Source organism: Oncorhynchus masou, chromosome 1, assembly GCF_036934945.1.
Source record: "Oncorhynchus masou masou isolate Uvic2021 chromosome 1, UVic_Omas_1.1, whole genome shotgun sequence".
In the NCBI taxonomy this organism is placed as follows: Eukaryota; Metazoa; Chordata; class Actinopteri; order Salmoniformes; family Salmonidae; genus Oncorhynchus; species Oncorhynchus masou.
Window position 1 is genome coordinate 64,097,811 of NC_088212.1, and position 26,236 is coordinate 64,124,046.

General features: G+C 49.1%; 1 protein-coding gene across 1 annotated transcript in view; it reads left to right on the top strand.

Moving 5' to 3' along the window:
• The window catches only part of fam189a1 (family with sequence similarity 189 member A1), a 141,030-nt gene that overhangs the window by 83,369 nt on the left and 31,425 nt on the right, over positions 1-26,236 (top strand). Inside the window, exon 3 of the mRNA XM_064977240.1 lies at positions 20,441-20,551. Coding sequence (XP_064833312.1) covers positions 20,441-20,551 — 111 coding nt within the window. The remainder of the gene's footprint in view (positions 1-20,440; positions 20,552-26,236) is intronic.

Sequence of the window (26,236 nt, forward strand, 5' to 3'; positions counted from 1 at the left end):
TAACATTTATAGTGTTGATTCAGGAGTTAAATGAACACTTGTAAAGAGTTAAAAGAACACACATTGGTCTAAAATAATCTCAGTGTTAGTGTTAATAACCAGAGATTAACCAAAACCACACCCATCATTATCATATTTCCCAGCATTCTCTTTTGCAGGTTTGTTTCAATATCTATGTTTTTGCATATACATTGATTAATTAATCTTATGCTACTCAAATATAAATAATGTACATTTTTCTAAGCTATTTTAATTTGTTACTTGGACTTATTGCATCCATTACTGAAATGGTTGTTCCAGGGTCGAACAACCATTTCAGTAAAATGCTTCCCCTACAGCAGGGGTGTCAAACTCATCCAAGGAGGGTCTAGTGTCTGCTGGTTTTTGTTTTTTCCTTTCTATTGTGTGGCTCAGTCGGTAGAGCATGGCGCTTGCAACGCCAAGCGTCGTGGGTTCGTTTCCCTCTGGGGCCACCCATATGCAAAAAGTAGTGGCCCCAGCCGACTTGTAAGTCGCTTTGGACAAAAGCGTCTGCTAAATGGGATATATTATTATTATTATTAGACAACCAGGTGAGGAGAGCTCCTTACTAATCAGTGACCTTAATTCATCAATCAAAGTTCAAGGGAGGAGCGAAAACCCGCAGACACTCGGCCCTGGAATGAGTTTGACATGTGCCCTATGGCATCGCTCTGAATAACTTTTATTTTTAAGAGTACCACCTCCAGCAAGGCTACATTATCAGTCACTGGTTTGAGTAGGTGACACCAGGGGAACAGGCTCTTGTTCTTCAGACACTGACAAACAGCTTTGCACACAAATTCCAGCTCTGTTTGTTTGCTGAGTCAGTGTCCAAGCAGGAGAGTGGGGTAACTCAGCTGAGACATTTGAAAGGACTGCAGTTTCTGTTTCGCCTGCCTGCTATCCCTGGCCCTCAACCAAACTGCCATCACAGGGCCCCCCCCCACAACTCCCTCCCCCATCTCTCCTCCCCTCCCCCCTCTCTCTCCGTCTCTCTGTCCCCTCTCTCTCCCCATCTCCCCCCCCCCCCTCTCTCCGTCTCTCGGTCCCCCCTCTCCCCTCTCTCTCCCCATCTCCCCCTCTCGCTCCCCGCCTCTCTGTCCCCCCTCCCCTCTCTCTCTCCCCGTCTCTCTCCCCGTCTCTCTGTCCCCCCTCCCCCTCTCTCCCCGTCTCTCCGTCCCCCCTCCCCATCTCTCCATCCCCCTCTCTCTCCGTCTCTCCCCCCACTCCCCCTCTCTCTCCCCGTCTCTCCGCCCCCCCTCTCTGTCTCTCCGTCCCCCTCTCTCCCCGTCTCTCCATCCCCCTCTCTCTCTCTCCCCGTCTCTCCCCCCTTCCACCTCTCTCTCTCTCCCCGTCTCTCCGTCCCTCCCCCCTCTCCCTCTCTCTCTCACCTTTGACTGGATATTCCTAATGAACTTTTCTCCCAGTAGAATATGCTGCAGCTGACCTCAAAAAACAAAGGCCTGTGTAAACAGTGGCTCTTGCTATTGTTGCAGACCTCTAAAAGAGAGAGAGCGAGACTTGGTAATTTACCAGAGAGATGATGATGAAGATGAGGAGGCAGGGTGGGAATAAGAACTAGGCTATACAGCTGAGTGAGTTTAGGACAGAATATCCTGTTGCTTCTCTCAGACAGACTCAAGGACATCTCTCCCACACTCTATCTCTCTCTCAATTCAATTCAAATGGCATCATTGGCATGGGAAACATGTTTACATTGCCAAAGAAAGTGGAATAGATAATAAACACAAATTAAATAAACAATCAGAAAACCCTCCCCCTCTATCACATACACACTCTGTGTATGAAAATCACAGGGACGGGAGAGAGAACAAGAGATGAGGGCACTTGGTGCAGGATAATGTACGGAGCAGTGTTTCTCCAGCTCTCTCTCTCTCTCTCTCTGAGATAGATAAGGCTGATGAATGATGTCCTCCCCTAGAGCCCTCCAGAGCAGGGACTGTGGATCCATATTCATTAGAATATGAATTAGCCTCCTTATCTGATGTTTGATGTGGCGAGACTGTGGTGATCCGTGCTGCCACAGCAATTCTCAGCGACCATCATAGAATATTATCGTGATGATGCTCTCCAAAGAGGGGAGCCGATCTGTTCCCCAGCATCGTCTGACTGTGCCCTTCAGACTGAAGCAGAGGTGTCTCTGACTGGAGGAGATGGTATCAACACAAATTGCTGTCTTTCTCTGTACTGAAGCAGCAGTTTGAAATAGACAACGCTTTTCACTGGTGCATTGGGATTACACCCAGAGCCGGTCCTGACCTCCCTGGGGCCCTAAGCAAAATTATGCTAAGGGGCCCTCCTACCTGACCCGTAAGCCATCTAAACCATTTGCCATCGCCACACAGTTACATCTGACACCCCAGTGCTCCCACTACAATCCTCCCTCCTTTAAAACAGTTTGCTCCATCTGTCGGTCAAAGAATAAGTAGACATATACAGAACAGAATGAGCTATAAACAAACACTATTTATTGAACATAATATTTTTTATAGAATCTTCAAATAAGCCGAATATTAACATTAACATAAATAAGAAATTGTAGAAAATATGAAAATGTAGAAAATAATCAAATGTAACACTGAGCTTTGGCTCTGCTGCCTGGTAATTAGTCCAGTCCTCACAATATTATGCAATTCGCTTTGTCTATACAATGTAAACATAAGCCTATAGGATATGGCTGCAGCTATATGTCTTTAAAATAGTAAAATAAAACCTATACAGCTGTGTGATTAACTTTGGTTCCCTCTACAGCCTGGGCATGTTCAGCATCAGCACCAGCACCAGTCTATCTGGACTGTCTGGAAGGTATTGAGAATGTAGATCACATAGTTAAGCAGTCATTTCCACAAATGCACTTCTGCCATACAATCTGAACTATTACTAAGTGTGTAAACATTTGAATGTTTGAATTCAAATATTACCATCAAAATACTCCTCTTATGCACTTTCCTGACGCAAAATCATCAACGATGTCATCATGGGACATGTGTTTCCCCATGTCATGATTCATGCTCATGACGGCCAGACCACTCAAACATTCCTGTGACATGGAGGACCTCAGGTGACTTTTGATGAGCTTTCATTTTGAAAAGCCCCTCCCCTGCCGATGCTACTGTTACTGGTAGGGTGACTGCAGTTCTTAGGGCCGTCTAAAGGTTAGACTAGAGTTCCTCCAGGTTTTTTCTCACAGAGAATGGAAAGCAGATCAAAGGCAGCCATCTTATCTGATGGAAGATCAGGTCCATTCTGAATCTCGTGTGCCAGATCCATTCCACCGACGTCACCGTCGTCTCTGAAGGTTTAGAGTGTTTTCAACTTCCATGCGGTGAGCCTTTACAGCTTCACTGGACATCTGAGAGGCTGAAGGTCAGCAGCACTCCATATTTGGTTTTCACCTGGTTGAGTGTTTCAAATCTCTCGTCCGTGGATGTCACAGCAGAGTCGACCACGATGTTGAAGTGGTTGACTTCAAGGTTTTTCTGTGCATCAGTCACAGGAGCCTCAGAGCTGAAATGCCTCTTGCTGTTTCTCAGTCTCTTCTCTTTCAGAACAGCCTCCACATTCATTTCATCACAAATGCTTTTGGCTGTTGTCTGGGCCTCAGAGAATCCAGTTTCCCGGTATGTATTGGGGGAGGCCTTTGCATGTGAGATTAAATTCAGGACGATATTCAACTGCATTGAGGCGGATTGGAGGAGCTTGTTCACCTTGTTTGTCATTGTCAGTATCTCACACCATACGACACAGCAAATCAAGAAGCGGTAGGACCCGACTTCCTCTGCAAGTGCTTGTGCCTCCTCTTTGGCCACAGGATCGTTGATCATCATGTCTGATCATGTCTGGCTTCCAGTAATGCCTCCCGAACCTCAGAAGCCTGATACCTGATTGCAGAACACTTTGGACCCTACTCTCCCATTTTGTGTCACTCCATGACTTCACAGTTATGTTCATGTGTTTCTTCAGAACACTCCATCTTTGTGTGACAGCTGAAAAGAAGGTGAAGAGCTTTTGCACATGCCCAAACAAAACAACTGCATCTTTTGAAGATTTGGCAGCATCTACAATGACAAGGTTTAGAGTATGTGCTCCACATGGGACGAACACGCCTCTGGGATCTTTTTTGAGCAGTCTGGCTTGTATTCCTTGGTGCTTGCCCTTCATGATGGCCCCATTATCATAAGCTTGCCCTGTGCAATCTTCAAATGGAATCTTCAGCTCGTTCAGCTCATCTAAGATGACAGTGGACAGATTCAAGCCTGTTGTAACCTCAACATTCACAAAGCCGAGGAAGTGCTCCTTGATCTCTGGCTTTCCCTTTAAAGCCATGCTTCTCAGAATAATGGACATTTGCTCCTGGTGACTAATGTCAGGTGTACAGTCCAAGATAATGGAGAAGTACTTTGAGTCTCTTACTTGAGTCACTATTGCTTCCTTAATCTTGTCACTCACAATCTGCTTATCTAGCTTGCAGTCCTCTAAGATGACTGCAAGCTAGCACATCAATTTAACGTTACTGGTATTTGGACAGGAGAGAACACAAATTTACCTGATTGCTGTTCCCGCAATTTACTCTCATGGTGTTTTTGTATATATTTTTTCATGACCTTAAGGATAGTTCCGCTTCATCCTCTCATCGAAGTTGTAAACATTGACACCCGCTTTGACACGAGGGGGAGGCGGTGCCCTTGCGTAATTTGCGGGGCCCTACGCTAGTTGCGTAGTGAGCGTATAGGGCCGCCCAGCTCTGATTACACACACCCTATGTCTCTCAAGGACTTCTGGCTCTCCTCTTGAGTTTCTTGCAGTCTCTCTCACTCTCTGTCTCCCCACTCTCTCTCCCTCTACCCCCTGTCACCAGAGGTTTGTACCCGCAGGGAGACGGAGCCATTACAGCCCAAACTCATTACGTCCTCCTCAGCGGGGGCCTGGGCTGGGCCTCCTTGTTTTAGCTGATAGAGGTCAGGAACTGATTAAATGTTGAAAAGTGGAGGCTAATCACATGGTGACCCCCCTGGGCTGTATAGTGGCCCTCATTTCACTTCAAACATTGGATCTTTAGGGTGGCTCAGACTATGTGCTCCTCCTATGGGCCAGTGACTCTGGGCAGTCAACATAGCAGATACCACACTACTCTACTACCCTGTCTCCACTGCTGTGTGTCTGTCTGTGGACTCATCACCTGGGCTGCTGTTCTCTGGCCCGACCTTCATTATCTCTCTAATGCTTCCTAGTTAGCTCTGTTCCATTCTATTCTATTCTAAGATTCATTGGAAATTTGTGGATATGGATTGATAGAACAGGTGACGATTAATGCCGCAATTGACCTCTATTCTGCTGTGGCCTCTGCTTCACCCCTCCAGACTGTGTGGTAGCAGGGCACGGTGTTACTGTTAGAAACATACTGTGGGAGGGGAACATATGAGAGGGGTTGAAATGTGCAGCCTGGTCTGGTGCCATTATAGCTCAATGAGGTCTGATCCTATAGAGGGTGTTTGGCTGATGTATTTCTCCACATAACTGTCCTCCCTGAGGCCTCTTATCAGCCCTAGCAGATATGCAGACTGACAGACGGGTCACTCTGAATTCACGCTGCCTCCATGATGGACGCGGTCGCCATCTAACAACAGAGGAAGCGTTTTCACTCCCAGTCGACTCTGATAGATCTCAGTTACTGGGACCCTCATCAGGATCCACAGCCTCTCCAGTTAATGAAGGAACGTATAAGTGATCTCCTATTCACATGGTTTAAACATTTGCCCCTGAGGGATGAGGGTCTGTGGAATCCAATATGCCTGGTTCAGACTTCAGTTCTCCATGGTTAGCCTGCCTGCCTGCCTGTTGAGGGTTTGTAACAACACCACCGGGGTTTGTTTGGGTGAGATGGACCGACTGCGCCTGGCCTCACGGCAGGCTCTGATCATATTCATGGTGATGGAGTACAAACATGCGCTGTGGTGCACGGCCACCCGGGGTAACTCAATAAGGCTGTGAGCATGCATATCTTACAGCCAGGGGAGGGCTAGGAGATGGAGGGCTTGGAAGGGGAGGCAGGACGGAAAGGGTTACTCCCTCCCTGTTTTGCCCTGTGATATTGTAACCAGCTGCTGTCGCCCTGGGCTTCCTGCTAACCGGACTGCCATAAATCCATCCTTAACCCTCAGACTCCACTATTTATCAAGTCAGCAGGGGTGATAGTGCAGAAACGGTGGAAAGAAAATGTGAAAAATACACAATGTTTTCTTTGCCTGATTAAAGACATGCTGCAAATGTTGCTTTTCTTACCCTCTGGAGTTATTGTAATACAAACCCACTATACTCTACTATGTTAGTTGTTCTCGAAGCAGGCAAAAAAGAAGAAAAGTGGAGAGTGAAGTTAGTTATGTACAGAGTGAGTTGGGAAATCAATGTGTGTCTGGCTGAGAGGTGAACGCACTGCTGGACAGAGTTTAGCAGCCCTGCAGAGACACACAGAATAGATGTGTTGGCAGCAAACACAATCACAAGGCTTGTTAGAGAAAGAGGAAGAACACAACAACATTTCTCCAATCTCTCTCTCGGCTGAGATAATTGAAAATAAATGATGTCTTGTCGCAGTGGTGCTGCAGACTAAATACTAATTTGTGCTGCAGAGCAGAGGACTCAGAGAGGTGTGCTTCTATACCTCCACCTCGGTCTAACATGGCTTCATCAGGCTCCGACAAAACTCCCCCAGCACCCCCACCTCATCTCTCCAGTCCCCAGGCTTCCAGTCCCCAGAAGTCCCAACAGGCCCTGGCACGGGCACTTGTCAACAGGTTGTCATTCTAGAGGTTAACCCCCCCAGTTAGAGGGAATTGTTTTTACAATGTGTGCCTTTTCTGGTTTATTTACCTTCCCATAAACCCCCTCCCTCAGGTCAAGGGTCAGGGGGAAGAACATCCCAGGCCGTCTGTAGGGGAGCAGGACACTGTTTAGACTGGGCCTTTCTGCCTGTCCCACAGCCTGGCTCTGCGCCTGGCTCTGCACTCATGCACACAGAGGGACACAAGCAGCTGCCTTTGGGTAGACAAGAGCATCCTCTCTGCCTCTACTACACATGCATATTTCTCATTTTCCAAGATTGCATCTTTCAAGGGTAATGTTCTGCATTATATAGTTGGTAGCAGCAATGCCCCTGTGCCTGTATGGTAATCTAGCAACATTGCTAGTTGTTGTGACAAACATACTTTTTTTGTTGAGTCAACATTAGTTTTTGGGGACTTCATAGGACCCTGTCTGCCATTGTGGCTAATGAGCTTGTCGGTCTGCAGTGTAGTGGTGGACAGAGGCAGTCAGGCCTGGTGGGCTGGAGTGTTACTGGGGTCAGAGACAGACGGATCTGGTGGGCTGGAGTGTTACTGGGGTCAGAGACAGACGGATCTGGTGGGCTACAGTGTTACTGGGGTCAGAGACAGACAGGTCTGGTGGGCTACAGTGTTACTGGGGTCAGAGGCAGACGGGTCTAGTGGGCTGCAGTGTAACTGGGCTCAGAGACAGACGGGTCTGGTGGGCTGCAGTGAAACTGGGGACAGAGACAGACGGGTCTGGTGGGCTGCAGTGTTACTGGGGTCAGAGACAGACAGATCTGGTGGGCTGCAGTGAAACTGGGGTCAGAGACAGACGGGTCTGGTGGGCTACAGTGTTACTGGGGTCAGAGACAGACAGGTCTGGTTGGCTGCAGTGTAACTGGGGTCAGAGACAGACAGGTCTGGTGGGCTGCAGTGAAACTGGGGTCAGAGACAGACAGATCTGGTGGGCTGCAGTGAAACTGGGGTCAGAGACAGACGGGTCTGGTGGGCTACAGTGTTACTGGGGTCAGAGACAGACAGGTCTGGTTGGCTGCAGTGTAACTGGGGTCAGAGACAGACAGGTCTGGTGGGCTACAGTATTACTGGGGTCAGAGACAGACAGGTCTGGTGGGCTGCAGTGAAACTGGGGTCAGAGACAGACAGGTCTGGTGGGCTGCAGTGAAACTGGGGTCAGAGACAGACGGGTCTGGTGGGCTACAGTGTTACTGGGGTCAGAGACAGACAGGTCTGGTTGGCTGCAGTGTAACTGGGGTCAGAGACAGACAGGTCTGGTGGGCTACAGTATTACTGGGGTCAGAGACAGACAGGTCTGGTGGGCTGCAGTGAAACTGGGGTCAGAGACAGACGGGTCTGGTGGGCTGCAGTGAAACTGGGGTCAGAGACAGACGGGTCTGGTGGGCTGCAGTGTTACTGGGGTCAGAGACAGACAGGTCTGGTGGGCTACAGTGTTACTGGGGTCAGAGACAGACTGGTCTGGTTGGCTACAGTATTACTGGGGTCAGAGACAGACAGGTCTGGTGGGCTACAGTGTTACTGGGGTCAGAGACAGACAGGTCTGGTGGGCTACAGTGTTACTGGGGTCAGAGACAGACGGGTCTGGTGGGCTACAGTGTTACTGGGGTCAGAGACAGACGGGTCTGGTGGGCTACAGTGTTACTGGGGTCAGAGACAGACAGGTCTGGTGGGCTACAGTGTTACTGGGGTCAGAGACAGACAGGTCTGGTGGGCTACAGTGTTACTGGGGTCAGAGACAGACGGGTCTGGTGGGCTACAGTGTTACTGGGGTCAGAGACAGACAGGTCTGGTGGGCTACAGTGTTACTGGGGTCAGAGACAGACGGGTCTGGTGGGCTACAGTGTTACTGGGGTCAGAGACAGACAGGTCTGGTTGGCTGCAGTGTAACTGGGGTCAGAGACAGACAGGTCTGGTGGGCTACAGTATTACTGGGGTCAGAGACAGACAGGTCTGGTTGGCTACAGTATTACTGGGGTCAGAGACAGACAGGTCTGGTTGGATGCAGTGTAACTGGGGTCAGAGACAGACGGGTCTGGTGGGCTGCAGTGAAACTGGGGTCAGAGACAGACGGGTCTGGTGGGCTACAGTGTTACTGGGGTCAGAGACAGACTGGTCTGGTTGGCTGCAGTGTAACTGGGGTCAGAGACAGACAGGTCTGGTGGGCTACAGTATTACTGGGGTCAGAGACAGACAGGTCTGGTTGGCTACAGTATTACTGGGGTCAGAGACAGACAGGTCTGGTTGGATGCAGTGTAACTGGGGTCAGAGACAGACGGGTCTGGTGGGCTGCAGTGAAACTGGGGTCAGAGACAGACGGGTCTGGTGGGCTACAGTGTTACTGGGGTCAGAGACAGACAGATCTGGTTGGCTGCAGTGTAACTGGGGTCAGAGACAGACAGGTCTGGTGGGCTACAGTATTACTGGGGTCAGAGACAGACAGGTCTGGTTGGCTACAGTATTACTGGGGTCAGAGACAGACAGGTCTGGTTGGATGCAGTGTAACTGGGGTCAGAGACAGACAGGTCTTGTTGGCTACAGTGTTACTGGGGTCAGAGACAGACAGGCTTGGTGGGCTACAGTGTAACTGGGGTCAGAGACAGACAGGTTTGGTGGGCTGCAGTTTAACTGGGATCAGAGACAGACAGGTCTCGTGGGCTACAGTGTAACTGGGGTCAGAGACAGACAGATCTGGTGGGCTGCAGTGTTACTGGGGTCAGAGACAGACGGGTCTGGTGGGCTGCAGTGTTACTGGGGTCAGAGACAGACGGGTCTGGTGGGCTGCAGTGAAACTGGGGTCAGAGACAGACAGGTCTGGTGGGCTGCAGTGAAACTGGGGTCAGAGACAGACGGGTCTGGTGGGCTACAGTATTACTGGGGTCAGAGACAGACAGGTCTGGTTGGATGCAGTGTAACTGGGGTCAGAGACAGACAGGTCTTGTTGGCTACAGTGTTACTGGGGTCAGAGACAGACAGGCTTGGTGGGCTACAGTGTAACTGGGTTCAGAGACAGACAGGTTTGGTGGGCTGCAGTGTAACTGGGGTCAGAGACAGACAGGTCTCGTGGGCTACAGTGTAACTGGGGTCAGAGACAGACAGATCTGGTTGGCTACAGTGTTACTGGGGTCAGAGACAGACAGGTCTGGTGGGCTACAGTGTAACTGGGGTCAGAGACAGACGGGTCTGGTGGGCTACAGTGTTACTGGGGTCAGAGACAGACAGGTCTGGTTGGCTGCAGTGTAACTGGGGTCAGAGACAGACAGGTCTGGTGGGCTACAGTATTACTGGGGTCAGAGACAGACAGGTCTGGTTGGCTACAGTATTACTGGGGTCAGAGACAGACAGGTCTGGTTGGATGCAGTGTAACTGGGGTCAGAGACAGACAGGTCTTGTTGGCTACAGTGTTACTGGGGTCAGAGACAGACAGGCTTGGTGGGCTACAGTGTAATTGGGTTCAGAGACAGACATTTTTGGTGGGCTGCAGTGTAACTGGGGTCAGAGACAGACAGGTCTCGTGGGCTACAGTGTAACTGGGGTCAGAGACAGACAGATCTGGTTGGCTACAGTGTTACTGGGGTCAGAGACAGACGGGTCTGGTGGGCTGCAGTGTAACTGGGGTCAGAGACAGACAGGCTTGGTGGGCTACAGTATTACTGGGGTCAGAGACAGCAGGACTGGTTGTCTACAGTATTACTGGGGTCAGAGAGACAGGTCTGGTTGGCTACAGTGTTACTGGGGTCAGAGACAGACAGGCTTGGTGGGCTACAGTATTACTGGGGTCAGAGACAGCAGGACTGGTTGTCTACAGTATTACTGGGGTCAGAGAGACAGGTCTGGTTGGCTACAGTGTTACTGGGGTCAGAGACAGACAGGCTTGGTGGGCTACAGTGTTACAGGGGTCAGAGACAGACAGGTCTCGTGGGCTACAGTGTAACTGGGGTCAGAAACAGACAGGCTTGGTGGGCTACAGTGTAACTGGGGTCAGAGACAGACAGGCTTGGTGGGCTGCAGTGAAACTGGGGACAGAGACAGACGGGTCTAGTGGGCTGCAGTGTAACTGGGCTCAGAGACAGACGGGTCTGGTGGGCTGCAGTGAAACTGGGGACAGAGACAGACGGGTCTGGTGGGCTGCAGTGTTACTGGGGTCAGAGACAGACAGATCTGGTGGGCTGCAGTGAAACTGGGGTCAGAGACAGACGGGTCTGGTGGGCTACAGTGTTACTGGGGTCAGAGACAGACAGGTCTGGTTGGCTGCAGTGTAACTGGGGTCAGAGACAGACAGGTCTGGTGGGCTGCAGTGAAACTGGGGTCAGAGACAGACAGATCTGGTGGGCTGCAGTGAAACTGGGGTCAGAGACAGACGGGTCTGGTGGGCTACAGTGTTACTGGGGTCAGAGACAGACAGGTCTGGTTGGCTGCAGTGTAACTGGGGTCAGAGACAGACAGGTCTGGTGGGCTACAGTATTACTGGGGTCAGAGACAGACAGGTCTGGTGGGCTGCAGTGAAACTTGGGTCAGAGACAGACAGGTCTGGTGGGCTGCAGTGAAACTGGGGTCAGAGACAGACGGGTCTGGTGGGCTACAGTGTTACTGGGGTCAGAGACAGACAGGTCTGGTTGGCTGCAGTGTAACTGGGGTCAGAGACAGACAGGTCTGGTGGGCTACAGTATTACTGGGGTCAGAGACAGACAGGTCTGGTGGGCTGCAGTGAAACTGGGGTCAGAGACAGACGGGTCTGGTGGGCTGCAGTGAAACTGGGGTCAGAGACAGACGGGTCTGGTGGGCTGCAGTGTTACTGGGGTCAGAGACAGACAGGTCTGGTGGGCTACAGTGTTACTGGGGTCAGAGACAGACTGGTCTGGTTGGCTACAGTATTACTGGGGTCAGAGACAGACAGGTCTGGTGGGCTACAGTGTTACTGGGGTCAGAGACAGACGGGTCTGGTGGGCTACAGTGTTACTGGGGTCAGAGACAGACGGGTCTGGTGGGCTACAGTGTTACTGGGGTCAGAGACAGACGGGTCTGGTGGGCTACAGTGTTACTGGGGTCAGAGACAGACAGGTCTGGTGGGCTACAGTGTTACTGGGGTCAGAGACAGACAGGTCTGGTGGGCTACAGTGTTACTGGGGTCAGAGACAGACGGGTCTGGTGGGCTACAGTGTTACTGGGGTCAGAGACAGACAGGTCTGGTGGGCTACAGTGTTACTGGGGTCAGAGACAGACAGGTCTGGTGGGCTACAGTGTTACTGGGGTCAGAGACAGACAGGTCTGGTTGGCTGCAGTGTAACTGGGGTCAGAGACAGACAGGTCTGGTGGGCTACAGTATTACTGGGGTCAGAGACAGACAGGTCTGGTTGGCTACAGTATTACTGGGGTCAGAGACAGACAGGTCTGGTTGGATGCAGTGTAACTGGGGTCAGAGACAGACGGGTCTGGTGGGCTGCAGTGAAACTGGGGTCAGAGACAGACGGGTCTGGTGGGCTACAGTGTTACTGGGGTCAGAGACAGACTGGTCTGGTTGGCTGCAGTGTAACTGGGGTCAGAGACAGACAGGTCTGGTGGGCTACAGTATTACTGGGGTCAGAGACAGACAGGTCTGGTTGGCTACAGTATTAATGGGGTCAGAGACAGACAGGTCTGGTTGGATGCAGTGTAACTGGGGTCAGAGACAGACGGGTCTGGTGGGCTGCAGTGAAACTGGGGTCAGAGACAGACGGGTCTGGTGGGCTACAGTGTTACTGGGGTCAGAGACAGACTGGTCTGGTTGGCTGCAGTGTAACTGGGGTCAGAGACAGACAGGTCTGGTGGGCTACAGTATTACTGGGGTCAGAGACAGACAGGTCTGGTTGGCTACAGTATTACTGGGGTCAGAGACAGACAGGTCTGGTTGGATGCAGTGTAACTGGGGTCAGAGACAGACAGGTCTTGTTGGCTACAGTGTTACTGGGGTCAGAGACAGACAGGCTTGGTGGGCTACAGTGTAACTGGGGTCAGAGACAGACAGGTTTGGTGGGCTGCAGTTTAACTGGGATCAGAGACAGACAGGTCTCGTGGGCTACAGTGTAACTGGGGTCAGAGACAGACAGATCTGGTGGGCTGCAGTGTTACTGGGGTCAGAGACAGACGGGTCTGGTGGGCTGCAGTGTTACTGGGGTCAGAGACAGACGGGTCTGGTGGGCTGCAGTGAAACTGGGGTCAGAGACAGACAGGTCTGGTGGGCTGCAGTGAAACTGGGGTCAGAGACAGACGGGTCTGGTGGGCTACAGTATTACTGGGGTCAGAGACAGACAGGTCTGGTTGGATGCAGTGTAACTGGGGTCAGAGACAGACAGGTCTTGTTGGCTACAGTGTTACTGGGGTCAGAGACAGACAGGCTTGGTGGGCTACAGTGTAACTGGGTTCAGAGACAGACAGGTTTGGTGGGCTGCAGTGTAACTGGGGTCAGAGACAGACAGGTCTCGTGGGCTACAGTGTAACTGGGGTCAGAGACAGACAGATCTGGTTGGCTACAGTGTTACTGGGGTCAGAGACAGACAGGTCTGGTGGGCTACAGTGTAACTGGGGTCAGAGACAGACGGGTCTGGTGGGCTACAGTGTTACTGGGGTCAGAGACAGACAGGTCTGGTTGGCTGCAGTGTAACTGGGGTCAGAGACAGACAGGTCTGGTGGGCTACAGTATTACTGGGGTCAGAGACAGACAGGTCTGGTTGGCTACAGTATTACTGGGGTCAGAGACAGACAGGTCTGGTTGGATGCAGTGTAACTGGGGTCAGAGACAGACAGGTCTTGTTGGCTACAGTGTTACTGGGGTCAGAGACAGACAGGCTTGGTGGGCTACAGTGTAATTGGGTTCAGAGACAGACATTTTTGGTGGGCTGCAGTGTAACTGGGGTCAGAGACAGACAGGTCTCGTGGGCTACAGTGTAATTGGGGTCAGAGACAGACAGATCTGGTTGGCTACAGTGTTACTGGGGTCAGAGACAGACGGGTCTGGTGGGCTGCAGTGTAACTGGGGTCAGAGACAGACAGGCTTGGTGGGCTACAGTATTACTGGGGTCAGAGACAGCAGGACTGGTTGTCTACAGTATTACTGGGGTCAGAGAGACAGGTCTGGTTGGCTACAGTGTTACTGGGGTCAGAGACAGACAGGCTTGGTGGGCTACAGTGTAACTGGGGTCAGAGACAGACAGGCTTGGTGGGCTGCAGTGTAACTGGGGTCAGAGACAGACAGGTCTGGTGGGCTACAGTGTTACTGGGGTCAGAGTAGGACAGGTCTGGTTGGTTACAGTGTTACTGGGGTCAGAGACAGACAGGCTTGGTGGGCTACAGTGTTACTGGGGTCAGAGACAGACTGGTCTGGTTGGCTGCAATGTTACTGGGGTCAGAGACAGACAGGCTTGGTGGGCTACAGTGTTACAGGGGTCAGAGACAGACAGGTCTGAATGGCTGGTAGTGTTACTGGGGTCAGAGACAGACAGGTCTGGTGGGCTGCAGTGTAACTGGGGTCAGAGACAGACTGGTCTGGTGGGCTACAGTGTAACTGGGGTCAGAGACAGACAGGTCCGGTGGGCTGCAGTGTTACTGGGGTCAGAGACAGACAGGTCTGGTGGGCTGCAGGTTTACTGGGGTCAGAGACAGACAGGTCTGGTGGGCTGCAGTGTAACGGGTCAGAGACAGACAGGTCTGGTGGGCTGCAGTGTTACTGGGGTCAGAGACAGACAGGTCTGGTGGGCTGCAAGTTTACTGGGGTCAGAGACAGACAGGTCTGGTGGGCTGCAGTGTTACTGGGGTCAGAGACAGACGTGTCCCCCATGGAATGCTAATGCTCCGTCAACACTGCAATTATCATGTTACATTTGACTGAGCTGGACACTGCTATAGGCTGACGAGGGGCTGTATGGGGCCGCAAGGCTTTCAACACCATTCAGAGGATGACAACAACAGCAATCTAGACCAAAGATTCATTACTCTGCAAATAAACAGATTAATATCCAGATTTATGATTTTGTTTTTCAGTTTGCGTCATAGAGGGATGAGGAGAGTTGTAAAGTGGAAAGATAGTAGCGATCTTTGTCCAAATTAGAGCCATTCTACGTGCAGCTTTACCAGCAACATGTATGTCCTTGCCAGTGAAGTCAAAGCTGTTCTCTTGAAGCACCCTTCAGTTTTCAAAAGCTTTTAAAAAAAATATCCCAGTTCTACTGTCTGACGGCTCTCCTCAACCCTCCACACACTAAATGTCTATTGGTTAATTAAGGAAGTGTAGACATACTGCATATTTGTACAAAACAACTAATTTAGTATTATACAGAATATTAGATGTATTTTATTTAGTTATTGTTTCATGGTTAAAGTTGGTTAGACCTACAGCTCGTTGCATGTCTTCTCATCGTTCCCTCATTCTGCCTCTGTGTGACTGGTCTGACTGACTCAAACTTCCTGTCATATTTCAACTGCACACGTCCCTGTGGGTGGTCATACCATACTACACATGGGTCCTCATACAGTACCATACTACACATGGGTCCTCATACAGTACCATACTACACATGGGTCCTCATACAGTACCATACTACACATGGATCCTCATACAGTACCATACTACACATGGGTCCTCATACAGTACCATACTACACATGGGTCCTCATACAGTACCATACTACACATGGGTCCTCATACAGTTACATACTACACATGGATCCTCATACAGTACCATACTACACATGGGTCCTCATACAGTACCATACTACACATGGGTCATCATACAGTACCATACTACACATGGGTCCTCATACAGTACCATACTACACATGGATCCTCATACAGTACCATACTACACATGGATCCTCATACAGTACCATACTACACATGGGTCCTCATACAGTACCATACTACACATGGGTCCTCATACAGTACCATACTACACATGGGTCCTCATACAGTACCATACTACACATGGGTCCTCATACAGTACCATACTACACATGGGTCCTCATACAGTACCATACTACACATGGGTCCTCATACAGTACCATACTACACATGGGTCCTCATACAGTACCATACTACACATGCGTCCTCATACAGTACCATACTACACATGGGTCCTCATACAGTACCATACTACACATGGGTCCTCATACAGTACCATACTACACATGGATCCTCATACAGTACCATACTACACATGGGTCCTCATACAGTACCATACTACACATGGGTCCTCATACAGTACCATACTACACATGGGTCCTCATACAGCACCATACTACACATGGGTCCTCATACAGTACCATACTACACATGGGTCCTCATACAGTACCATACTACACATGGATTCTCATACAGTACCATACTACACATGGGTCCTCATACAGTACCATACTACACATGGGTCCTCATACAGCACCATACTACACATGGGTCCTCATACAGTACCATACTACACATGGGTCCTCATACAGTACCATACTACACATGGATTCTCATACAGTACCATACTACACATGGGTCCTCATACAGTACCATACTACACATGGGTCCTCATACAGTACCATACTACACATGGGTCCTCATACAGTACCATACTACACATGGATTCTCATACAGTACCATACTACACATGGGTCCTCATACAGTACCATACTACACATGGGTCCTCATACAGTACCATACTACACATGGGTCCTCATACAGCACCATACTACACATGAGGGAAATGACTGTATGTATGAATGATTAGCGCCCTGATGGAAAAAAGTCCATGCCTGGGCCTTGTGTGTTTTCAATCCCCTGTCCACCGATCAGAAAACAAAATGGTGGGGATATATTGGCATCCTGGCGAGTGTTAAATGGTGACTGTGACACGCGGTGTAAATCTCCCCGGTCCCTCAGTGGCATGCAGAGTTGGGTTCCAGGAAGTAAACTGAATTGGAATTTCAGTGTACTTCCTGAATTGACTGAATAAAAAATGGTATTGACCCTAACTCTGATGGCATTCCCTCGCAGTGTCTGCCAGTCTGTCAATCAGTCCGTTTGTCATGCTGGGGGCATGGTGGCGGACGGTAATTAATGAGTGTCTGTTAAACAGTGCAATGTGATCCCAAATGGTAATTAGAACACAGAGCCAGTGTGGAGCCACACATTTTCATTAGCCCAGGAGACAGGTATGTGTTGGTGAAATATGACTCTAAAAGAACAGCCATTCAGTCAGGTTTGCTATAAGGCACAGACGATAAAGTCAGCTATTAATGAGATTTACTGCAGACACTTACCTGTCTGCCTTCTCATTGGTGCTGAATTCAATTTATGGAAAGCAATGAAAAGGAAGATAATGGAAACAAAGACGGAAAATAAATGAACAGAAACGAATTAAAACAAATAGAATAACATAAAATAGAATGCTGGTTTTGCTCGTCTCAGATTGGACCTGGGATGTCTTGTCAGAACATCCTTGGAGAGTCTGATTTAATATTGAAAGGGAATTTGTGAGTTCCACCACAATCTAAACAGTAAACACACATTGGAACAACATATTTAGTATGATTGTTTTACGGAAAGGTACCTCACACTATGGGGCATTTTCCACTCAGTGGGAATTGAGAGAGCAGCAAAAAACCTGGTGAGATTGAGCAGTTCATTTGATTGGCTGTGCTCAGCTGGCGATGAGGCCATCACTCAGAGGTGCCCGTTAATAGGCGTTTTACGACTGATGTTGGAGGCATGGTCTCTCTGCTCAATCTCTGCCTTACAAAATGGTCTTTGTCATAGGCTCGTTCTATTCTCAGTCAAGCTAATTAATATGTTTTTACACAAAGTTCTCAGCTTTCTGCTTGTTTCCTTTAACGTCAGTGATGAGACATTTGAAGCAAGGGAAGAAGTGTTGTACTCTGAAGATGTTGACCGTCACAGTCTCTCTGAAGGTGAACATCTAAAGCAGTTTGTCTTTTCTTACCATATGGCAGTTTAGTTTAGTAACACACACACACATTCAGTGATGTGACAATCCAAGGTTAATTAACATATCAACATGGAAATACAGGTGCACTTTATGATCCGTGTTTAAACACCCTCATGCACGTTTCAAGCTAAACATGAAAAGTGCATAAGAGTACACATATACATACAGGGGCAGAGAGTACACATATACATACAGGGGCAGAGAGTACACGTATACATACAGGGGCTGAGAGTACACGTATACATACAGGGGCAGAGAGTACACGTATACATACAGGGGCAGAGAGTACACATATACATACAGGGGCAGAGAGTACACATATACATACAGGGGCAGAGAGTACACATATACATACAGGGGCAGAGAGTACACGTATACATACAGGGGCAGAGAGTACACATATACATACAGGGGCAGAGAGTACACATATACATACAGGGGCAGAGAGTACACGTATACATACAGGGGCAGAGAGTACACGTATACATACAGGGGCAGAGAGTACACGTATACATACAGGGGCAGAGAGTACACGTATACATACAGGGGCAGAGAGTACACGTATACATACAGGGGCAGAGAGTACACGTATACATACAGGGGCAGAGAGTACACATATACATACAGGGGCAGAGAGTACACGTATACATACAGGGGCAGAGAGTACACGTATACATACAGGGGCAGAGAGTACACGTATACATACAGGGGCAGAGAGTACACGTATACATACAGGGGCAGAGAGTACACGTATACATACAGGGGCAGAGAGTACACGTATACATACAGGGGCAGAGAGTACACGTATACATACAGGGGCAGAGAGTACATGTATACATACAGGGGCAGAGAGTACACATATACATACAGGGGCAGAGAGTACACATATACATACAGGGTCAGAGAGTACACGTATACATACAGGGGCAGAGAGTACACATATACATACAGGGGCAGTTTCCAGGACACAAATTAAGCCTAGTCCTGGACCAAAAAAACACTTTTCCAAAATACTTTTCCCAGATTTGGCATAGTCTGACACACAAATATTCAATGTTATTTCTCTGATCTTCTGATCTAACTCTTCCTTTCAAACTGTTTTCTCTGTCCCTCCTCATGTTTTAGTTTAAATTCATAGATTCGTAGCAGCTGAATTGAGTCTTAAAAACCTGAGTCTTAAAGTCCAACTGAAACCATCATCTCTCGCCGTCACAACCCCTTATTGGCTATTACGTCATAGTTCTTATTGAAAAGACATGGAGTTGGTTGGATGTAGTCATATTTCTACTGACAACCAGTTATTGTCAGTGTCAGTACCCCAGCCATTTCCTCCAAGGGCACACAGCCAAGTAATAATGCCAGGGGTAGTGTGTTTCTCCTCTGATATAGTGGTCTACCTCCATCGAACTGTGCCGATCAACCTTTCAATTCTACAATTTCCTGTCATGGTGAAAAGCATTTAAAAGTATCTCTCCATCTGTTTACACCATCTCTCCCTCTGTTCCTCCTTCGTTCCCTCGCTCTCTCTCCTCCTATCCATCTGTACATGTGTCTGTTTTTCAACCTCTTTCTCAGTAAATGTGTCTTGTCCTCCCCTCCCACTTCCCTCCCACCCCCAGGCTGGGCTGGTGTCCCCTGTGTCCCTCCCCTACCTCCTGGCCCTCCTGTCTGGGTTAATGTTCCATCGGGTGCAGCACCAGGACCAGGGCTGTAAATCAAACAGGCTACAGTATGTGTGGACGAAGTCCAGGCCTGATATACAGGACCCGGCTCTGCCTTGTAATCTACTGGCAGAGGCCTATGACGGCTTTAAACCCATTCTATTACACTTGTACTGTGATTTAAAGGAGCCCAAATGTTCACTCTATTTCTCCTCACAGGATGTATTTCCTGGGACTGTGAGCTATAAAATAAAAATAATTGTTTTTAATGGGAGACTAGAGGGGGAACATGGAGGTAGCCACTCTGGTGACAGTGCAGAGAGGGGGAAATTGCCACAGAAGAGATCTATCAGGCTGTAGGGAAGCAGTAGTGATGATTGGAGTTGGGCTGAGGAATTAGGAGGAGATTGGTTCCTCTACCTGACCATCCTTCATCAGGGCTTTAGGTCTTCAGGTGACACTAGATACGAAAGGCATTGTGAGAAAATATATAAGGGTGTCAAGGACAGTCCTGTAACTATAAGGGACAGTGTTACTAGGAGCAATGTAAAGAGTTGGTCTGTCAAATGTCAATATGCATGCGTGGTGTTTGTGCTCTTAACCTCTGAGCAGGTGGGTTATCCATGGGTTAGATTAGGTTCATTTTAGATGGACTTAATTAGTTTGAGAAAAAGGGTTATTGATTTCTGTGATCATCTGCTGCCTTTTCCTCTCCCTTATTAGTCATTGTAATCAGTCAATCAGTCAATATTGATTGGTGAAGCCTTCCCTCTCACTGTAACCATGCATAAAAAAAACACATTGCTGCCTACCACAAGACAACATGATCATTAAATCAACTGGTGATATATTTCCTAGAGGACATGATGTTATGGCTGTATTGTGTTGGTCTACTGTTGCTCTATAAATCTCAACATCTCTACTCTGTCTCTCCACAGATCACCTTCTTCATGCTGCTGTCGGCGGTGTGTGTGATGCTCAACCTGGCTGGCTCCATCCTGTCCTGCCAGAACGCTCAGTTGGTCAACTCCCTGGAGGACTGTCAGCTGGTGAGAGACCAGTGCCCTGCCCCTCTACCCCCTCTGTCCCCCCTGCATGTGCCCTATCTCTCCCATCTACAGGGGCCAGTACTGGTTCCCTATCTCTCCCATCTACAGGGGCCAGTACTGGTTCCCTATCTCTCCCATCTACAGGGGCCAGTACTGGTTCCCTATCTCTCCCATCTACAGGGGCCAGTAATGGTTCCCTATCTCTCCCATCTACAGGGGCCAGTAATGGTTCCCTATCTCTCCCATCTACAGGGGCCAGTACTGGTTCCCTATCTCTCCCATCTACTGGGGCCAGTAATGGTTCCCTATCTCTCCCATCTACAGGGGCCAGTACTGGTTCCCTATCTCTCCCATCTACAGGGGCCAGCAATGGTTCCCTATCTCTCCCATCTACAGGGGCCAGTACTGGTTCCCTATCTCTCCCATCTGCTGGGGCCAGTACTGGTTCCCTATCTCTCCCATCTACTGGGGCCAGTACTGGTTCCCTATCTCTCCCATCTACTGGGGCCAGTACTGGTTCCCTATCTCTCCCATCTACTGGGGCCAGTACTGGTTCCCAATCTCTCCCATCTACTTGGGCCAGTACTGGTTCCCTATCTCTCCCATCTACTGGGGCCAGTACTGGTTCCCTATCTCTCCCATCTACTGGGGCCAGTACTGGTTCCCTATCTCTCCCATCTACTGGGGCCAGTACTGGTTCCCTATCTCTCCCATCTACTGGGGCCAGTACTGGTTCCCAATCTCTCCCATCTACAGGGGCCAGTACTGGTTCCCAATCTCTCCCATCTACTGGGGCCAGTACTGGTTCCCTATCTCTCCCATCTACTGGGGCCAGTACTGGTTCCCTATCTCTCCCATCTACAGGGGCCAGTAATGGTTCCCTATCTCTCCCATCTACAGGGGCCAGTACTGGTTCCCTATCTCTCCCATCTACTGGGGCCAGTACTGGTTCCCTATCTCTCCCATCTACAGGGGCCAGTAATGGTTCCCTATCTCTCCCATCTACAGGGGCCAGTACTGGTTCCCAATCTCTCCCATCTACAGGGGCCAGTACTGGTTCCCTATCTCTCCCATCTACAGGGGCCAGTACTGGTTCCCTATCTCTCCCATCTACTGGGGCAGGTACTGGTTCCCTATCTCTCCCATCTACAGGGGCCAGTACTGGTTCCCTATCTCTCCCATCTACAGGGGCCAGTACAGGTTCCCTATCTCTCCCATCTACTGGGGCCAGTACTGGTTCCCAATCTCTCCCATCTACAGGGGCCAGTACTGGTTCCCTATCTCTTCCATCTTAACAGGGGCCAGTGGATGCGGTGGGGCCCCTGTTCATATGAAGGAGTTGTGGCACCTGGTGTTGAAAGGCCCTAGCCTGTCTGGGATCCGTCAGTCTCACACACCAGTTGAATCAGTGTGCAGAGCACCGACCCACCCACCCAGCTCACAGTAAAAATAAATAAATTACACCAGCCACTCCTACGTCCTTCTTAATAGTAGGGCTCAGTGCCGTTTGTCTGTCTGATTACCCACTGGAGCTCATAGTTTAATTATTAAGAAAAACATAACAATCCGCCGTCTGGGGAGAGAGCGCTTTCAATTTGTCTGCTGTCTGCGGCAGGTTTCATTTCTGTTCCTGTGTCAAATTCACAGAGCTTCCCGTTTTCAGATGGTGTGGCACAACGTATGTGTCAGGATCAGGCTGGGGAAGGAGTTTCGTACCTCATACTAGCATAGATTACATGATTCTATAGACTCATGACAAGAGTAAAGTTCCTAGATCAACTATGCTGTTAGGGCATAGAAAATCACAGCTCTCAAAGTCCTATAAAAGGGTTTTCTCTGGAAAAGAAAATACTGAAATCCATCAATTCTGGACTCATTTAATTAGTGTTTAATAAGCTATAAATAATGAATAGCTTTTGGGGGATTAAAAATGAAAACAAATATTTGAATACCGTACTTCTCTACATGGCTCCAGCTCTGAGTAGCGCAGTGTGCTTGTATATGTGTATTGTGTGTGCTGAATGGATGGCTATGAAGGGATTATTTATAGCAGAACAACAGCTCAAGCCCCTAGCCTACCTATTCTGTTCTGTGACCACTGTGTTGTGTGGGGTTGTATCAGCACTGTAGTCGGCTCCACAGGATATCCTGCATTCCCTTTACCATAATACGGCCCCATTCTACCATCTCTCTCCCCTGCTTCAGTCTGCCCTTGTACCAATCACAGACAGACCCAGTAACACAGAGAGACCCAATAGCACAGACAGACTCAGTAGCACAGACAGATGACCCAGTAACACAGACAGACCCGGTAGCATAGACAGACCCAGTAGCATAGACAGACCCAGTAACACAGACAGACCCAGAAGCACAGACAGACCCAGAAGCACAGACAGACCCAGTAGCACAGACAGTCAGTAGCACAGACAGACCCAGTAGCACAGACAGTCAGTAGCACAGACGGACCCAGTAGCACAGACAGTTAGTAGCACAGACAATCCCAGTAGTACAGACAGACCTAGTAACACAGACATACCCAGTAACACAGACAGACTCAATAGCCCAGACAGACTCAGTAGCACAGACAGACACAGAAGCACAGGCAGACCCAGTAGCACAGACAGTCAGTAGCATAGACAGCCCAGTAACACAGACAGACCCAGAAGCACTGACAGACCTAGTAACACAGACAGACCCAGTAGCACAGACAGACCCAGTAGCATAGACAGACTCAGTAACACAGACAGACTCAGTAACACAGACAGACTCAGTAGCACAGACAGACCCAGTAGCACAGACAGACCCAGTAACACAGACAGTCAGTAGCACAGACGGACCCAGTAGCACAGACAGTCCCAGTAGCACAGACAGACCCAGTAACACAGACATACCTAGTAACACAGACAGACCCAGTAGCACAGACAGACCCAGTAGCACAGACCGACGCAGTAACACAGACAGTCAGTAGCACAGACGGACCCAGTAGCACAGACAGTCCCAGTAGCACAGACAGAACCAGTAACACAGACATACCTAGTAACACAGACAGACCCAGTAGCACAGACAGACCCAGTAGCACAGACAGATCCAGTAACACAGACCGTCAGTAGCACAGACGGACCCAGTAGCACAGACAGTCCCAGTAGCACAGACAGACCCAGTAACACAGACATACCTAGTAACACAGACAGACCCAGTAGCACAGACAGACCCAGTAGCACAGACAGACCCAGTAACACAGACAGTCAGTAGCACAGACGGACCCAGTAGCACAGACAGTCCCAGTAGCACAGACAGACCCAGTAACACAGACATACCTAGTAACACAGACAGACCCAGTAGCACAGACAGTCAGTAGCACAGATGGACCCAGTAGCACAGACAGTCAGTAGCACAGACAGTCCCAGTAGCACAGACAGTCCCAGTAGCACAGACAGTCCCAGTAACACAGACAGACCCAGTAGCACAGACAGACCCAGTAGCACAGACCGACCTAGTAGGACAGACAGACCCAGTAGCACAGACAGACCTAGTAACACAGACAGACCTAGTAACACAGATAGGCCCAGTAGCACAGACAGACCTAGTAGCACAGACAGGCCTAGTAGCACAGACAGGCCTAGTAGCATAGACAGACCTAGTAACACAGATAAACCTAGTAAAACAGACAGACAGACCTAGTAACACAGACACACCTAGTAGCACAGTCAGACATAGTAACACAGACAGACTCAGTAGCACAGACAGACCGAATAGTACCGATAGACCTAGTAGCGCAGACATACCCAGTAGCACAGACAGACCTAGTAGCACAGACAGACCCAGTAGCACAGACAGACCTAGTAGCACAGACAAACCTAGTAGCACAGACAGACCCAGTAGCACAGACAGACCCAGTAGCACAGACAGACCCAGTAGCACAGACAGACCTAGTAACACAGACAGACCTAGTAACACAGACAGACCCAGTAGCACAGACAGACCCAGTAGCACAGACAGACCCAGTAGCAGGTGAGGCAACGACAACTAGACTCTAATTTTATTGATTCAATCCATCTCTTTGCAAAAAACGAATGTTTTTATTCTTATAAGTCTAGAACATTGGAAATAACACACATCTGTCATGCAGAAAGGGGGAAGAGGAAAGCGAATCATCGTAGTAGTTAAACTGAGGATGGTTCCCCTCACATGACTGCTGTTGGTAATTACACTGAGGATCTGCTATTCTAGCCACATTAATCACAAGGGAATTCTAATTTAGTTGCTCTAATCAATTAAACACTCTGGCATTGTTTGCAGGCTTTGCAGTGGATACATAAACACTGCTAGGCTTTATTGAATTCATTTCCATTCCTTATGCAGTAATAACAGAGCGTGAATAAGTAAGGACTATCTATTATTCCATCCAGGCTCCTGGGGTGACCTTTCTCCTGTTAACTGTAATTCACCTGTACAGTCCATCCGACTGGGGTATTTCGTCACCATCAACATCAATGTCAACTGCCTCCATCTTGCATAGTGAATAAATCTAAATAATGTACACATTAGAAGTCCATGAATGTCGTACTGAGCTGTTGACGCAACTTGAAACCTATCTTCGTAAATGGTATTGTTGCCGGAGTAATGATTCACAGGACCTGGTCACACAGAGAGTGTGTCATCAGTTTTAACATGGCACTACTCCAGTCCCTGTGACACACTGCCTAAGCCTTCTCCTTGAATCACTTCCAGGAAGTTGATATTAAAGCCCTTGTTTTATGAGTGCCCAATGTAGCTTGGCGTGGCATTACATCTCAAGACGTTTGTCAAGATGTTTTACACCCGTCATCAACACTAGGGACGGGTGACACGAGTTGGGATGCAATGTGTTGGGGCCCGTAGAAGGGAGGTTCTGTGAAGAGGAATGATCTGCAGAGCGGAGGAGAACCAGACTTCTTTCTCAGGGAGCCTGTCTATCCGTCCGACTTCTTTGTGAATATCCTTTGCTATTCTGATGTTATTGCTTTTAAATATGGGATTTAACCTGTATGTATTGTGATTGCTGCAAAATGAATTGCATCATTGAACACATTGAGGTTTTCTGAATCTGAACGTGATGGAGGAAGGAGGGAGGGGGGAGGATGTGACAGGCATCACTAGTGCTCTGCACATGATGTACACTAAAATCCCCATCAGGACTGCTGGCCTACCTGATAGAGTTCCAGTGTATTGCGAGGACAAACAGTAGCATTCCCTGAGCATGCATTTGGCATTTAGATGCATTTAGATATTCTAATCTAATTGTTCATTCATATGGCACTGACATACTGCAAGACCCCCTGTGTGCTGTCTGGTCTGTTGGGGCATGAGGAACATGCAAACATGTACACCACATCATGCATCTACACACGAGTCTACTTCCTCCAAGGATCTCCACAGTGTGAGAGAGAGAGGGAGGGAGAGAGAGAGAGAGCACAAGATAATAGTGAGAGAGAGAGAGCATAGAGAGAGAGAGTGAGAGAGCAGTAGAGAATGCAGGAGAGAGAGAGTGAGAGAGCAGGAGGGTGAGAGAGCAGGAGAGAGAGAGAGAGAGAGCAAGCGAGCGATATTTTGCCCTGTAGAGCTTGCGTTCCTCATAGTGTGTTGAGTATAGAGCCAGGCTAGAACAATGGTCCAGAGATCTGTCATTTTTCACCAGCAGGACAT